The sequence below is a fragment of the Schistocerca americana genome, chromosome 5 (assembly GCF_021461395.2).
Source record: "Schistocerca americana isolate TAMUIC-IGC-003095 chromosome 5, iqSchAmer2.1, whole genome shotgun sequence".
Taxonomy (NCBI): Eukaryota; Metazoa; Arthropoda; class Insecta; order Orthoptera; family Acrididae; genus Schistocerca; species Schistocerca americana.
Window position 1 is genome coordinate 50,598,106 of NC_060123.1, and position 18,503 is coordinate 50,616,608.

The 18,503-nt window shown below is 40.8% G+C and overlaps 1 protein-coding gene across 1 annotated transcript in view; it reads left to right on the forward strand.

Annotated features, from left to right (window-relative positions):
* Nucleotides 1-18,503, forward strand: part of LOC124615639 (vesicular glutamate transporter 1-like) — a 261,727-nt gene that overhangs the window by 119,805 nt on the left and 123,419 nt on the right. The window contains exons 4-5 of the mRNA XM_047143649.1: nt 3,071-3,323; nt 15,983-16,113. Of these exons, the coding sequence (XP_046999605.1) occupies nt 3,071-3,323; nt 15,983-16,113 (384 nt within the window). The remainder of the gene's footprint in view (nt 1-3,070; nt 3,324-15,982; nt 16,114-18,503) is intronic.

Consider the following 18,503-nt stretch of genomic DNA (forward strand, 5'->3'; position numbering starts at 1 on the left):
AGTCCCCTAGAACTTGGAACTACTTAAACCTAACTAACCTAAGGACATCACACACATCCATGCCCGAGGTAGGATTCGAACCTGCGACCGTAGCGGTCGCGCGGTTCCAGACTGTAGCGCCTAGAACCGCTCGGCCACTCCGGCCGGCTCTCTTTCCATCACTTTATTATTCAAAACTAAAAGAAGACCAGTGTGGAACTGAGCCAAATAACGAACATGGACAAAACTCCTCTAACTCTTGATGTGCCGTGTAACAGAACTGTTGCCATAAAAGGTGCGAAATCGATAACTATAAAAACAAGTGGACATAAAAAAAGGCGCTAAACTGTTGTCCTTCCAAGTTGTGTACTAAACTTGGTCCAATGCTCAGTTTCAAGCGCAAAATTGTACCGAAACCTTGTGAAATACCGTCAGCTGTTGTTGTTCACGCACACCACGAAGGTTGGACGAGGCTAGTACGAAATTATGACGTAACGGAGTTGGGGAGAGAAGGAAAGGTGCTTTATTGAAGAATAATTCTCTTCTTGTGCTTGTGTTTAATACTCATTTGAAAAATTCTGTGAAAGATAAATTGAGACAAGGAAATACATACCGGCCGGTGTGGCCGAGGGTTTCTAGGCGCTTCAGTCTGGAACCGCACGACCGCTACGGTCGCAGGTTCGAATCCTGCCTCGGGCATGGATGTGTGTGATGTCCTTAGGTTAGTTAGGTTTAAGTAGTTCTAAGTTCTAGGGGACTGATGACCTCCGGTGTTAAGTCCCATAGTGCTCAGAGCCATTTGAACCATTTTTTGAAATACATATTTTATTGTTCCTCCGGGAGTACTAACTTGTCTCGACAAATAAACTATTTAAAGTATATATGAGAGGGGAATGGAATAAATTGATGATGGATGAAACCCAACATGAATTCGAGCCGAAGGGAGCTTTAAAACTACCTACAATCAAAGAAGTGTGTCAGCGGATAAAACAGTTGTGGTCTAGGGTAAGAGAAAACATTGTTGTTAAATCTTTAAAGAAGTGCGGCATGAGTAGCGCTCTCGATGGCAGTGAAGACCATCTTATATACGGAGAGGTCAACGATGACAACGAAAGGCAAGAACAAGAAGAAAGTTCAGATGACGATTTTCAGGGTTTTTAAGGGTCGCGAATTTCCAGCATGCTCGAAATGCTGTGTGTCAACAACTTCTGTTAATGAGTACAACGACAAATCAGCGGAAGTTTCAAATTTCACATTTTTTATTCACTCGATGTCTAGTTCCTGCCCGGAAGTTGTGGCCGAGCGGTTCTAGGCTCTTCAGTCCGGAACCGCGCTGCTGCTACGGTCGCAGGTTCGAATCGTGTCTCGGACATGTATGTGTGTGATGTCCTTAGGTTAGTTACGTTTAAGTAGTTCTAGGTCTAGGGGACTGATGACCTCAGATGTTAAGTCTCGTAGTGCTTGGAGCCACTTTTTTCTAGTTCGGGGCCGAGACTCATGGTTTTCCGCATTTTTACAGTTACCACTTTCGAAGATGTTACGATGATTTGAAAAAGGGTCTCGGCCCGAAACTACCCATCGAGAGAATAAAAACAGTGAAATTTGCAACTTTGGCTAGTTTTTCGTTGTACTGATTTTAGAGGTCAGTTCGGTTTTATAAGCTATGAAATTTTTTAGTCTGCCTTTGCATCACGAATTCTTTACATACGAATGGAAAAACTGGTAAAAGCCGACCTCGGGGATGATCAGTTTGCATTCCGTAGAAATGTTGGAACACGTTAGGCAATACTGACCCTACGACTTATCTTAGAAGAAAGATTAAGGAAAGGCAAACCTACGATTCTAGCATTTGCAGACTTAGACAAAGTTTTGACAATGTTCAAATTCTGAAGGTGGCAGGGGTAAAATACAGGGAGAGAAAGGCTATTTACAATTTGTACAGAAACCAGATGGCAGTTATAATAGTCAAGGGATGTGAAAGGGAAGCAGTGGTTGGGAAGGGAGTGAGACAATGTTGTAGCCTATCCCAGATGTTATTCAATCTGTATATTGAGCAAGCAGTAAAGGAAACAAAAGAAAAGTTCGGAGTAGGTATTACAATCCATGGAGAAGAAATAAAAACTTTGAGGTTTGGCGATGACATTGTAATTCTGTCAGAGACAGCAAAGGACTTGGAAGAGCAGTTGTACGGAATGGACAGTGTCTTGAAAGGACGATATAAGATGAACATCAACAAAAGCAACACGAGGATAATGGAATGTAGTCGAATTAAGTAAGGTGATGCTGCACGAATTAGATTAGGAAATGCGAGGCTTAAAGTAGTAAAGGAGTTTTGCTATTTCGGGAGCAAAATAACTGATGATGGTCGAAGTAGAGAGGATATAAAATGTAGACTCGCAATGGCAAGGAAAGCGTTTCTGAAGAAGAGAAATTTGTTAACATCGGGTATAGATTTAAGTGTCAGGAAGTCATTTCTGAAAGTATTTGTATGGAGTGTAGCCATGTATGGAAGTGAAACATGGACGATAAATAGTTTAGACAAGAAGAGAATAGCAGCTTTCTAGATGTGGTGCTACAGAAGAGTGCTGAAGATTAGATGGGTAGATCACACAATTAATGAGGACGTATTGAATAGAATTGGAGAGAAGAGAAGTTTGTGGCACAACCTGACTAGAAGAAGGGATCAGCTGGCGGGACATGTTCTGAGGCATCGAGGGATCACTAATTTAGTATTGGAGGGCAGTGTGGAGGGTAAAAATCGTAGAGGGAGACCAAGAGATGAATACGCTAAACGGATTCAGAAGGATGTGGGTTGCAGTACGTACTGGGAGATGAAGAAGCTTGCACAGGATAGAGTAGCATGGAGAGCTGTATCAAACCAGTCTCAGGACTGAAGACCACAACAATAACAATGAAAAATTGTAAAAATGTTATTTTTAAAAAAATTGCTTAAATATTGTGGTGCGTCTTATGAGCTGCACGTCTTATACTCCGTAAAATACGGTAGTTTCTGCACTGACACCGCTTGTACGCACGGAATACAATCGGCCTCGGAACTCTTTGGACGCACAGTGGCTTCGTTCCTCCACAGTTGGCAGCCTCTTCCCCGCAGCCCCACGGCTCCCTCACACAGAGGCAGGGCTCAGGGCTCACTCTCCACGTTTTCCAGGGCATGTCGTACCCGGCGGCGCAGGCTATGTGGTCGCAGTGGGCACCGCCACGTGAGCGCAGCGTGCTGGCCAACGTGGGCTACGCGGGCTGCGACCTGGGCTCCGTCGTCGCCATGACTGTCTCGGGCGTCATCACCGCCAAGCTGGGCTGGCCCGCCGTCTTCTACATCTTCGGTAAGCAGCTCTCTAACTGACGGGCGACTGTGTCAACTGCAACATCCCAGGAAAAATGACCCGACTCAGAGGACGCGTAAAGCCGTCGGCACCAGGCCCGACGCAGCTAAAGCCCAGTTTCCACGACGACACTAGGTTGCAGGCAACTGCGCTACCGGCCACTGCGCATGCGCGCCGCGCGTGCGCGCAACTCGTTGGTGAAACAAAACACTGTCGGCGTGTTCCAACTTTGGCGACACTAGTTGCACGCTAGGTGCTACAATCTGGAACCACGCGACCGCTACGGTCGTAGGTTCGAATCCTGCCTTGGGCATGGATGTGTGTGATGTCCTTAGGTTAGTTAGGTATAAGTAGTTCTAAGTTCTAGGGGACTGGTGACCTTAGAAGTTAAGTCTCATAGTGCTGAGAGCCATTTGAACTAGTTGCACGAGTTTTGAGGTTATGTGTGTTCGTTGAGTGTAGACAAACTGAAATATGAAGTGGGGAACGGAGAATAGAGTTCGCTTTTTGGATATCGATACTTTGCATAGGTGTTTGTGAGATTTCAGTGAGGCTGATTACAAAAATAGCAACATATTGCTGCCGCTGAGACCGTCATGTACAATCATAACATAGATGGTTTGACAATATCTGAGCTGCAGGGCAAAATTTATTGAGTTAGGAGCACATATACAACTGAATTAAGTAAAATACAAGCAAGTGTAATTCTAGCTGTGGCAATGCTCTCGTCTACAAGACTAAAATCCCATCGTTCGAGTTGGCCAACTCTTTGTTACGGGATATTGTTGACAGGAGGGAAGGCTATACAAATTCAAGAAGCTGCATTCTTTATTCAATCAATATTCATCTATTTAAAACGTCGCTGCAGTGCTCCCCATTCACATATATTAGAATTTTGGAATACTGCCACTGTAAAGATCTCTCTTCAAGAGAGTAGTTTGCAAACCATTCTCTGGCCGCGCCGGATTAGCCGAGTGGTGCCGGCATGGTAGCTCAGCGTGCGCGGTCAGAGGGTTAGCTACCTTCCGTAATAAAAAACTGAGTGAACGGATCAACAAAGAATCTGAACGGCTGTCATCGGACGTCCGCCACGAGCAAATTCATCGACCAATATAGAGCAAAATGAAAGCGGCCAAAGGCGCTGCTGTCATGGACTGTGCGGCTGGTCCCGGCGGAGGTTCGAGTCCTCCCTCAGGCATGGGTGTGTGTGTTTGTCCTTAGGATAATTTAGGTTACGTAGTGTGTAAGCTTAGGGACTGATGACCTTAGCAGCTAAGTCCCATAAGATTTCACACGCATGTGAACATTTTTGAAACCATTCTCTTCTTAATGCGGCCTGCTTCGAGTAATTATTGTTGCTAATGTTAAAATTACTGTTAATCTTAATAATTATTGGTGTTAATGAAATAGCGCCATCACCAACTAAAACCGTATCCTACAGCATGTCAAGTGTTCTCAAGTGTAATGCACGCAATATGATATTTAATTTCTGTTCTGGTGATTCATTCATTACAGTACCTTTTTCCTTATCGCATAGTTAACTCTATTTAGATGAAACGTTAAAAGTTCTGGTGACAGTCTAAGATGATTAAAAGAACTTCTTGGATCTTCCGTTGTAAATTATTTCAGCAAGGATGCTGAGCAACCGACCTGACGTCTTTTCATCATCCAGTCAAGAATCGAAACAAGTTTCTTATTTTTTTTCTTAAGCAGCGATTCCACGCAACAAGCTTTAACTCCATCACAACTCGTGCAACGTGCAGCTGCCAAAACTTTCATTTCAGGCACGAATCAGGGACCCACAAAACGACGAAACTGAAGAGTGTTCAGGTGTCGCCGTGTCTACAGTCATATATGAAACCACTTGCGTGCAACTCATTCCACGCAACGAGTGGCGCAACCCAATGTCGTCGTGTAAACTAGGCTTAACGTTGACGTGCACACGGGGGAATTCCCAACGTCACGAGACACAGCACTGCCGAAACATGGCACAAGCTGGTTGGCGTGGTTTTGCGCTCTCAGCGCTCTCCAGTGGCGGTTGTCGGCTTTATTTGGTCGCTTACCGTACAGTGAGTTTACAGAAATGGACACGAGGAGAATTCCTACATTATCTCTATTAAAACGAACATTTCCTTTCCTCACCATATGCCACTTATGTTGTTCTGTCTGTGGCATACATTAATAAAAAGTTTATATCCGCGAACGTGTTATAAGACAAAAACGAAAGATACATGTCCACTCAGGAAAGACATCAGATAGTAAAAGTTTACAAGATCAAACAAACTCACCCCTGATAGAGAGCGCAGTTATATTTACGTTACATCAAATATTACAGAAGTTATTTCTATTAACTTCATACGAAACTCCCACAAACTTTTATAAAACGCGAAGGCGAAAAAAAAAATTGGATAACCGGGGAACGTAAACCCTCAACCAATGTGTGTTTGGTTCCAAAACTCGTTACTACCGTCAACTACGGTGCGCTGGAACTCCGCTTAAATTAGCTTCATTTTCTGTACCTTCATCCCCTAAATGTTACTGACATTTAATTTAACAGTTCCTAAGAAGAACAGCATGTTTTCATGAATCATAAATGGGTCGGTGCCTTAAAACGGACTACTCTCATAACACATGAGTTATAATACGAAAATAACTAAATACGAAAATTCTTTGACCATCATTTGACATATCCCGTCATTTTATTACAACAAATCTTGTCAGTAACGATTCGTTCTCCAGACATTCAAAGTGCTGGTGCTTAGAAACAGCATGTATTCATACGGTGTAGCGTGCAGTGTAAAACCCTTCGAATATGGGCTTCTGCTGAACACGACAAAGACATTATGGCTTCTTGCTGCCTGCTTGTGACGGATGGAGCTTTCATGCTTCCTATTGGTTCTCACATGTTGTGTGTTTCACGTGATGAAATGGTTTCTCAACCAGGAATAGCAGGAAGCGACGTCAGAAAACTCGTAGAGCGCCGTGTCAACCTTAGCTAGGTCGTCCCGTTAGCCGATGGCAGTAGGGTGACAAGGGGGATGCTATCCCACTCTCCATTGTTGCCAAATTTATTCAAGATGGAGGTGATGACGTCATCCAAGATGGCGGCATGTAGACTTGGCAACAGCGGTTGTGCTACGTCCACTAACCTAACCTCAAGAAGAAATGGAGGGAAGTTTGAATTTTAGCGGGAAAATAGTCCAGTTGTGCTATGTCCACTAACTAAAGCCTCCAGAAGGAAAAAAATGGCGGGAAGTTTGAATTCCAGCAGGATAACGCATGGAAAGACCGTACTTGTCTTTATTATTATTATTGATTATCATTCATTAACAGTCATTATTAATTATTATTTATTATCATTCATTATCATTTATTATCATCTATTATTATTTATTATTATTTATTATTATTGACCTCCCACCACTAGAAATTCCCTCCAAATTCAAATTCCAACACGATAATGGCTGCAAAACCTGACTTTTGTTTATTATTGTTCATTATCATTTATTAACATTCATTATTATTCATTGTCATTTATTGTCATTTATTATCATTCATTATCATTTATTATCATTTATTATTATTTATTATGATTTATTATTGCTTATTATTATTGACCTGCCTCCAGATTCAAATTCCAACACGATAATGGCTGCAAAACCTTAATTTTGGTTATTATTATTCATTATTATTTATTAACATTCATTGTCATTCATTGTCATTTATTATCATTCATTATCATTCATTATCATAGGCCTACCTCCACTAGAAAATTGCGCCAAATTCAAATTTCAACACGATATTCTCTCGAAAACTGTACTTCTATTTATTATTATCATTTATTATTTATTCAAGATGTCCGATTTTCTCGGTGATAAAGCCATTTTCCTTACATCCATAACAAAAATCTATCACAAGTTCAAACCCCAACACCATAATTGATCACATGTATGAGCTTTCTCTGTCACTTATCTTTTTTCACTGGTAACCTATCATAATCACGTTAAAGAATAAACTGCACTTATAGTAATGTAATTCACATCCTTTGATTTTGCAGGGGGGAAGGGACTGAAGACTTTATTTCAAGCAGTACAGTCATCACTTGTTCTCCAACACAGTCAGCACACACATCTTTGATATCGCAGTGCAGTCACCATGACATCCACGCTCCAACTGAATTAGTTCAAATCCTCGCCACCACCAGGCCAGCGCACGGAGACACTGCCTACGCCTGTCACGTGAGGCGGCCAACCACTAGTGTGGGGGGCGAGCCCAGCGATCGCTCACACGTCGTAAACATGTTTTTGCTGGACACGCTGGAACTTGTCGAGTTTGACGTCACAGCGGCCCCTTGTCCACTCACCCTGTGTATTCGTCACCTCCGCACGCTTCCTGCCAAAATTGTCTGCCTCAGAGCTGAATCACACAACAGTCGACCGTTCGCTGCCACACTTTTGGCGCCACGTTCAAACCTGTCGATGCCGACCGCTCACCATCCATCACGTGTCCGTGTGCGAGCGGGATCGCAATGTTTGCTCGACAGTGGAATCCGCCATGACTATATAACAGCACGTTTGAACCACACTAGAACGCCCGCTAATTGACTCGCTCTCGCGCGCATGTAGTAACTGTATAATCGCTGCGCCGCCGCCCCGCTTACGTCACACACCCTCCGTACACGCGTGCTGACTGTGTTGGAGAACAAGTGATGACTGTACTGCTTGAAATAGTCTTCAGTCCCTTCCCTCCTGCAAAATCAAAGGACGTGAATTACATTACTATAAGTGCAGTTTATTATTTAACACGATTATGATAGGTTACCAGTGAAAAAAGATAAGTGACAGAGAAAGCTCATACATGTGATCAATTATGGTGTTGGGATTTGAACGTGTGATAGATTTTTGTTATGGATGTAAGGAAAATGGCTTTATCACCGAGAAAATCGGACATCTTGAATAAATAATAAATGATAATAATAAATAGAAGTACAGTTTTCGAGAGAATATCGTGTTGGAATTTGAATTTGGCGCAATTTTCTAGTGGAGGTAGGCCTATGATAATGAATGATAATGAATGATAATAAATGACAATGAATGATAATAAATGACAATGAATGACAATGAATGTTAATAAATAATAATGAATAATAATAAACAAAATTAAGGTTTTGCAGCCATTATCGTTTTGGAATTTGAATCTGGAGGCAGGTCAATAATAATAAGTAATAATGAATCATAATAAATAATAATAAATGATAATAAATGATAATGAATGATAATAAATAATAATGAATGTTGATGAATGATAATCAATAATATTAATAAAGATAAGTACGGTCTTTGCATGCATTATCCTGTTGGAATTCAAACTTCCCGCCATTTTTTTCTTCTGGAGGCTTATGTTAGCGGACGTAGCACAATTGTACTATTTTCCCGCCAAAATTCAAACTTCTCGCCATTTTTTCTTGAGGTTAGGTTAGTGGACATAGCACAATTGGACTATTCTCCCGCCAAAATGCGCCATATTGGATGACGTCATGCGCTGTTGCCAAGTCTACATGCCGCCATCTTGGATGACGTCATCGCAGCCATCTTGAATAAATTTGGCAACAATGGAGAGTGGGGTGGCACCCCCCTTGTCCCCCTGCAGAGGGCCTATAAAAAGTGTATCCTTGACAGCTGCAAAGCTGGTGTTCGCTTAGGCCCAGCAGCCCCTCGTCTTGATTGATTACAGAAGTTAGTGTTGTCTCAGTCTCATTACTAAGCGGGAAGATCGGCAAGTAAAGCACAATAATTTTTTTCTCTCCTGGTGTTGCAGCTGAAATGTTGAAACTTCAAGACGATATAGTTTGTGGTTGGCACTACAGAGGGTATTTTGTTTTCATGTGCATCTCTAGCGCGGGTAGCCTGAACTACGAAACAAAATGGCGTGCGTGTTACTGTTGTCAACATGTGGAGTGAAATTCACAGGGTATAGCGTTTATGCGGACGACAGTACGGACCGTGGCAATGTCTCCAGGTGGTGTGTATTCTTCCAAGACGGCCGTGTGAACCTTAGTGATTCGCCACGCTGCGAGCGGGCGGTAACAGCTGCAACCCCGCAGAATTTCGCACCTATTGAGGCAGTACTTTTCAACGACCAGAGTGTGAAATTGCGTACCATATAGCAACACTTCAACATTTCCTAAGCTGCGGTGTACGATATTATTCATGACACATTGAAATTTTGTAAAGTTAATGCTCGCTGGGTTCCTTAGAACCTGACAGACAACCAGAAAGGCCAGCGCATGACGATAAGCTTGGATCTCCTTAATGCGCCTTACGCTGCACAAGGACGAGGACTTTCTGAAAGGAATCGTCGCTGGTGACGAGTCGTGGGCGTTTCACTACGTACCCTAAACCAAGCAGGCCTCTACAGAGAGGAAAAATGCTGGTTCGCCAGTAAGAAAAAAAAATTCAAAGTGACTCATTCTGCTAGGAAAGTGCTTGTGACAGCCTTCTGGGATATGCATGGCGTGTTATTGGCGGACTTCGTTGAACACGGGACCATTGTGAATGCTGCTACCTACGTTGGTGGACTTCAATGAACATGGGACCACTGTTAATGCTGCTGCCTACATTAAAATGTCGGTTGAGTTGCGTCGTGTGCTTCGTGACAAACGCCATAATATTAATGCTGATCGTGTCAAGCTTCTTCATGATAATGTTCGCCCCCATCGTGCTGCTCCTGTTCGTGAGAAAATCGCCCAATTTGGGTAGGAGGTGCTTCAGCATACACCATGCATTCCGGACCTTGAACCGTCGGACTTTCTTCTATTTGGTCGGCCAACTAACGCTTTGCGACAGATGCGGAAGTGAAATCAGCAGTTCGCAGATGATTATGCTCGAACCAAACGGACTCCCGCGAACAGGGCCTACTGAAACTGGTACCCCGATTGAAGAAATGTGTTGAGAACTTTGATTACTATGTATAATATTAGGTAAAAGATGGGAGTTCATTTGTGATTTTTTTTTGTTTTGTTACCGATTAATCTTTCTGCTAATAAAATTGTTGTGCGTTACTTTTCGAAGTTCCCTCGAATATGCAAGCTCAGATGCGGTAGCCTCTGTTTTATTCCTGCAGTGTTTATATTTGTGTTTCTATCCAAATGTTTGAGTGAAGCGAAAGCAAGACTCCCTGGAAATTTCAGAGTCAATTTTTGTCCGAATCTTCGTAGACAAGCGAAGAGTAGGAAATGAACAAATAGGGTGTCAATTTGACCAGCGTGAGGCTCTAGTGTTGCAAACAAAGACTTAATTCCATGAAAGTAATCAGGGTGATGAAGATAAATTTAATTGGTGGTTTGATGGAAAATTACACGATGAATATTTGTTTGCATTTTCATAAGCAGTAATCAGAGTAATTAGGACAAAATATGAAACTAAGAAATTTTGAAAAAATGCGGGCGTATGTTCTGTGTACTGACTTGTCAAAAAATAATAAATAAAATAGATTAGGGAAACATTTTACGCACCGTTGTATGATGCTCGAACTCTTGTACAGAAAACGAGATGTCGAATGGGATTTTAAAGTTCAGTGTTTCGCTTAGGACCTTATAATTTTGAAAAGTACTAGAGGGTGTTTCTCTGGCGAAATTTAAGTCTGTGATCTCCTTACGACACTGATGTATGAGCATCTCAGCTTCTGTATGTGATTTCGAGCATCTTTTCAAAGGCTCTTCAAATGTTCCTCAAAACTTTTTAAGAATTTACAGTTCAACCAGACAAAAATCGCCTAGTACTCTTTAAAATTCTGAGACTATACACTAAACATTGAACTTTAAATCCTCAGTCAGCACCTCATTTGCTGTATTCGATTTCTATCGTCGTTTAAAGGTGCTTCAAATGTTTCTGTCATCTATTTTATTTCTTACTTTTAGACAAATCGTTTCATAGAACATTTGGGGTTCGAGTGCCGTAATGGTCACGTAAATAAAGAACCATTACAACGTGAAGACGTTATCACTTGGCCTGCTTGTCGACTGATTTTACACTACTGGGCTAAACTCAAATATGAAGTCTATGCACAGAATCCGTGGATCCAGGAGGATTTAAAAAGTTCGTTATGGAAGTGTTTATGACCACATTATTTTGTGATTTCCTTTTTGTTACTGTTGCGGATGTAATTTTGCAATGCAAGTGTGCGTCTTGGCATTAAACTCATGACGCAAAGTTATTATGAACTGTTAGCGCAATTAACTGCTGAATTATCCTCAGATTCCACGTCCATTGTCTTCCAGATGGTGTATTGGTCCAACCACATATAGCAAAATGTGATTAATACAGATTTAAACTAAGCCTTGTACCACTGTTCTGTTTTTGTAAGTACACTCTCTTAGCTGCATCAAGCTGGTGCTCTCCGCCAGTTTGACACAACAGTTCCTTATAACATGAACTTCCATATTAGGCAACAATCGGTTTCGTGATAAAAACAAGTGTTGTTATTTCTTTGAAACTACTATTCGGATTTTGAAGCGTGAAACGACGTTGAATTCATCTCATTTAGAACTACAATGCTAGCAGCGGAAATTGCTAAAGTTCCATTTGAAAAAAGCCAAGTTGATACCGACACCTCTGTAACTAATCCATACATATAAGTATTACAAAAAATATATGTATGTGTGCGTATGTATGTATGTATACATGTTCCACATCTCCTAAACCACTGGACAGATTTGAACCAAACTTGGTACACATATACCTTACTGTCGTGCAACATCACGGTGGGGGTAAGAACAACCTCCCTGTCAAAGGGGTGGGGCTGGGGGTGAGAAATAAGCGAAGCCTGCGATGCAAGAATTTCCAGAATTCATTCATCAAGTACTTGAGAATGAGAGCACTATGCGTCTTGCAACAAACCTTACATATAATTTCAAATCATGATGAAACTTTTTCTCGCTGACAACGCCTGCAAAATGATGAAATGAAAAATGTTTGTCGCTTGCTATTTTTTCGCTGCTCATGCAGTAAACGTACCGAGTGAGACATGAGCTAATAATTTATTATTTCTTTACTGCTAATTGTGTTCCTGACACATTTTATAAACAGTATGCACATATACCACTGAACGGTAGTGCAAAATTATGTCCTTGTACAACATAAACTTCAGGGGACACGACATCATAATCAATGACATGCATTAAAAATTGCCCCATCATGCATGACGTTTAAATTTGTCATATCATCGCTACTAATTCAATTCGTAACACATCTTGCAGACAGTATTCACATACGCCTCTGAATGTACCCACAAAATTATTTCGTTGTACAACACACAGTTCAGGAGATATGACGTCACAGTCATTAAGTACAAGGCCAGATACTGCGTGGTACAGACGTAGATGCACAGCTGTAACTAAATACCTTGGCAACGCCGGGTTTCGCCAATAGTGTAGCTATAAAAAGAGTCTGTACGCTGTAGCATTTAGTGAGGACTTTCTCACAATTCATTTGGGCGAAATCATAATTACGATATCTGACACGATTCAGGAAATATCCAAGGTACACAGCTTAGCTGAATCAGCCTGTAGTACGGTTAAGAAAGATGTTATTAAAACAACTCCTCAACACCGACATGTGGTAGTCCAAAAATGTAAAATAAGACTGGAATAGGGTTTTTCAATATCGCCATTTGTTAGTTTTTTTGATGTCTGGTGAAGGAAGAATAGATTAATTAAAAGTATAAAGCAATAACAAATATTACTAAGAAAGTTAAATGTACACAATCACTTTAATGTTGCATTATCATCCGCCAATGCATCTCATACTGATTAACTAAATCTACTCTTAAGTAAGGAATTGCTAACAACAGGTTTATAATAACCTTTGTATCCCAAAATGACGCTTCATCTCAAGGTGACATACATTCTGTAAATACAATCACTACATAATAAGTGAGATTAAAGTAATCCTTTCACTCAGTAGATAGAAATATGAGATTTATAATAAATTCCTCATATTACTTGTAAATAAACATAAATTAAGGATTTAACTTGCATTTCATTTTAATATGAACAACACTATTAAACATTATTTCAAGGTCCAAGCTGCAGCACATACTTTTCAACAAACCAGTTGTAATTAAAATAATTAAATATGGTTTTAGTACATATCTATAGTTCGATTAATATTAAACTTTTTAGTATTGGTAAAGCTATTACTGAATTATTTATGATTATAAATAAACCATTTCTGTAGTTTTGTATTTACATCGTTTTCAGCGTGGGGAGCTACTTTGCATTAATTATACACAGTTGGATGTATTAAGTTACAGCAAGCTACAATTATACAGACTAATTAAAAGTAGTGAATGTATTTCCACATCAGATACATTCTTGGTGAGGGCTAAATTCATGGTTGCTATCCTTTACAATATTGCTTCACACATTACTCTGAAGTGTTTAAACCAAAACAACTAACACATTTTCACCATGAGCTAAGATTTAAAATCAATAATATGCCCATCTATTAACACTAATCTCAAGGTTAATTTCCTTCAGTCACTTTTTAACAACTCAAAAATTGGGAGGTGAACTTTTTGGGGTGCTTTGTAGCATGCCATTATTAGGTTGTTTGTGGTCAGTGTGCTGTCACTGAAAAACCCATTGTGTTCGTGCTGCATTTGTGAAACAGTAGTACCTATTGGTGCCAGGTGTTGCTTGTCTATTGGAGTAGATGGACTGGACTCGACCAGTTGTTTAAGAGCAATGTCTCTGACCAATTGTCGTCACTGATGTTCACAACTACAGTCCTGACCGTGCTTCACGCAGACATTGAGGTGTAGCAAAAAACTACCCAACAGCAGGAGTGGCTCAAAACATTTTATCTCGCCAGGCATTCTACAAAATTTTAACATAGCTGAGTCCTTACTTTTCACTTATCTAGCTTCAGTTCTTTCACAACCAAGAGAGTTATTTTTTGCGAAAAAAGGATACCTGCCCAAACTTGTCTGTCTAAAACATTTAAGAATAATTGTTAGTTTGCTGGTATGTCTGCCAGAAACTGAAAACGCCACGTCTTAATCTGAAACGCATTCACGGCCCACTATCGCTGACCTTGCACACCAATGGCAAGTGGAAGTCCCTCCTGCAAACAAAACGGCTGTGGGGACGCCTGTGTCATAACGATATGACGAGATGTTTTCCCTCTCCTCATCAGACTTGTCCATGTGTAGTTGCATTACAGGCTACACTATGGGTTGTGACCCGCGTTTCAAGCAGAGGATTACTACTGAAAGCAGTGAAGCCACAACTCAACACACAAACAGGAAAATGTATAACACTGCGAAGGAAAACTATTCATAAGACAGATGGAGATTTGTTGTCACAAGAAGTGTACTATTTGTACAACTGCTCCCAATTCTGGGCTTTTTTATTCTAAATTGCTATAAGATGAAAAACTTCGAGCAGTTAAAATTTCGTGCCTGTCGTTTGCCAAACTAACGTTACTGTGTGTAGCTCAGTGTACTGTAAATGTCGTTTTTGCTGCGTGTAGCATTGTGTACTGTAAACGACATTTTGATTTGCCCATTCGTTTATGTCTTTCAGCAAGAGAACACAAACAATTCGCGTTGTTTTGCGGACACTACCCACGACTCCAACCTACAGCTCCAAACGTAACAGCACCACCACTAGGACTCACTGTTGGAAGAAGACAGTTTGGACTACACAGATGTCGTAGTTTCCAGTATACATAACAGTTCCCTCCGTATGGAACATAGCAGTTTGTTAATTTGTCGATAGTTCGGGTTTTGTGTTCCTTGCCCCGCTCAACCCGCTCCTTTTCGTTCACTTCTTGTGCACGAGGTTTGGCTACGGGATACCTATCATAAATCTCCTCTTTCTCGAAGTATTGTTTTCCTTGATACCCTACTCTCTAGACTCGTGACAACTTGACAGTCAGTTTCATGGTAGTGACATTGTTATTAAAAGTAATGTAAGCTTTAATAACTCTATTAGTAGGCCCAGTTCTTCTTATGTTGCTATGTACAGACGACGTTTTCTCTAAAACTGTGTTAGCCATCACGATGTTATATGCAGCAGTTCTAACCGCCCACAGTACTCTTACGGATGCGACTGATATCATAGACACACCACTAGACGGGCACCATCTTCAGACGTCTGTGAACAGTACAACCTGTCAATGATCATAGATGTGCTATTACCTGGAAAGCATGTCGCGAGATGTTGCGGTTAAAGGAAAGAGGGAAACTATAACAAAGTCTGTGCTTTTCAGTTAATTGCTGTACATCTCTTGTAGCAGCGTAAGCCACAGTACTCTACCATCTCCTTTCCCAGCCCTGATACAATTCCTGCATATCCAATGGTGATGAGGAATCTCTCGTAGTGGTGTTCGGAAATTGTAGATGGAAACGTAAGTGTCAATGAAAGTTTGAGCCAGGGCTTGGAGATGTTCTTAAATATTCTGATAGTTAAGACACCTGATCGCAAATAGCAGTAACGTGAAGTTTAGTCCAAATCCAGCTCAAATCTCCTTGGTCACGACATATCACACTTTGTGTAATGCCAGAAAATGTACTCTGGAAACCTGTGTGTTGTTATTATTTTAGAGCACAGCGAACCTGACATAGTGCCTTTTTTGCCGTACTGTGTTTGGCAACAGGCTTCGTCGCCCTGGCCTGGACGGCGCTGTGGGTCCTGGTAGTACGCCGCGCGCCGAAGGAGGACCACCATATCGATCCCCGGGAGCAGCAGTACATCGAGGAGTCACTGGGCGGGCCACCCGAACACCAGGTGAGCCTTTACCCAACGGGCGGTTTGATGCACTTCCCCACTCCTGTGTTCTTCACAACCCCAGCATCACACACCATCAAACATCTGCCTTCTGTACAAATGTCGACGCCTGCCCCTACGATTCTTCTCGTCCATCAACGCTTCATCCTAAGTTTTCAGAAACGGCTCAGGTCATATCTGCCCAACCATAATATCTCTTCCATTCATTATCTTCTCCAATAGGCATTTATCGTCGTTGAATCGTTGCAAGACTCCTTCGTTCTTCTCTTGATCAAATACATAATCTTCAACAATCTCCTGTAGCACCACAGGCGATCTAATCGTTTCTGTCTTTCCTACTTTTCACATGTCTCACTCACACACCAAAAAGAACTAAACACAGCTTTTCGTCAATCTTTTTCTGCATTCAAGACTGATGTTTTTGAATGTGAGTGCTGTTTCTTTTTATAGAAGGCCATTCTGGATTCCAATTCTGTCTATTGCACAACCCTCTTTTAAATAAACTGCCAACGAAAAACGTGAGGCATGCAGAAGATGAGGAGGAAACGAAAAGAAACCTTGGGTAGGTGATGTTTCAATGATTTCAGAATCGAGTCAAGTTTACAAAGAACATGACAGTAATGTATAACTACTTAAACTCATGTTTATAAACGTGTGGTCGGTATCTGATAAATGTATAAAACTTATTTTGATAGTGAAATATGTAAATCTCATTGCAGGCCAACAGAACGATGTTAATTTAACTTTGACCAGAAGTATGTGAAGCTCACGTTACACGCTGCGATACTGTCTGTCTGCAAAACAAATGACTCAGGATTAAAATTTTGGCCTTGAATATTGTTATTCTCTATCTTAGTCTTGTAAACAAAGACTGTACTAGAACTGTTAATTCAATTACACAGCAAATGAACATAAATTTAACGCACTGCCAAAAAACAAATTTAATTTACCACACTGATGACGTCCAGTGCAAGAATGTATCTTATCACTTCTCATAACAATGCTTCTGCAGAACTGTGTACTGCAGAAAAATGAGGTTCTAAACTTAGCCGACCGCAGTGGTCTAGCGGTTCTAGGCGCGCAGTCCGGAACCGCGCGACTGCTACGGTCGCAGGTTCGAATCCTGCCTCGGGCATGGATGTGTGTGATGTCCTTAGGTTAGTTAGGTTTAAGTAGTTCTAAGTTCTAGGGGACTGATGACCACAGATGTTAAATCCCATAGTGCTCAGAGCCATTTGAACCATTTTCTAAACTTAGCGACTTATAAACAAGAACAAAGACTCTTAGTATAACTTTGCTTCATTAAGCCATAACAACAGTACACCCTCTCATGAAGTTCTCACAACTGGACAAGTTAGCAAAATATTTCTTAATAATGTTCCTGTGTACAATTACTTTCCTTGACAATTGTTTCAATTATAAGACAAATCCATGCCCTTCACTATATAATTTCTACAGTTACCTTTAACTACACACGATGTTTCAACAATGAGAAATTACACAGTTACAGTATAAATGGAATTACCTTGAAATTTGCCCTTTCAGCATTCTTCTACTAATATAATTTCGTCTTCTTTACTCGAAACATATTCGTACAAAATCCTTCTTAAATAATGCTGCCTCCACTACACAGTAGGCCAGCTTCCAAACTTTTCTAACCGTGTATATAGCCAGACTGACTAACACGCACTGCCTCCTCACTCTCTTCAAAAGAAGTAACCTCTCTGGCCAACAGTTGTGGTCCCAAGAACAGACTTACAGAGAATGTAATTTATAGATATTACAGATGTTGAGTACATTTCTCAGATTCGCAGCTTCGTTCACATTTATGGGCAAAACTGATTTAAAATCGTCATGGCAAATAAGACAGTCCTTTTTCAAACTTGGCAGTATAAGCCCATTACATTACATTAATACTTGTTCTATAGATCATGAACACGACATTTTGTAAAGATGCGGAATGTGTCAATTTAACATAAGTTTTCACTACACTCTTCTTTTTACGGTTACTACTTCATACCTAAGAATTCATCTATTGAGTAGAAGGAGCTGTCATTCAGATATTACTTTAATTTGTTTTTTAAATATTGGTTAGCTATTTGTCAGACGTTTACTGCTATTTGGCGAATGACCAAAGACTTTAGTCACAACATAATTCACTCCTTTCTGTGCCAAAATCAGATTTAACCCAGTATAGTGAACATCATACTTACTTCTAGTGTTATAGCTATGCACTTTGCTGTTATTTACGAACTGGATGGGTTATTAATAACAAAATTCATTAGTGAATATATGTATTGCAAAGGTACTGTGAATATCCTGAGTTCCTTAAATAAATGCCTGCAAGGTGACTTGGGTGGGATCCAGTTATTGTTCTGATTACACGCTTT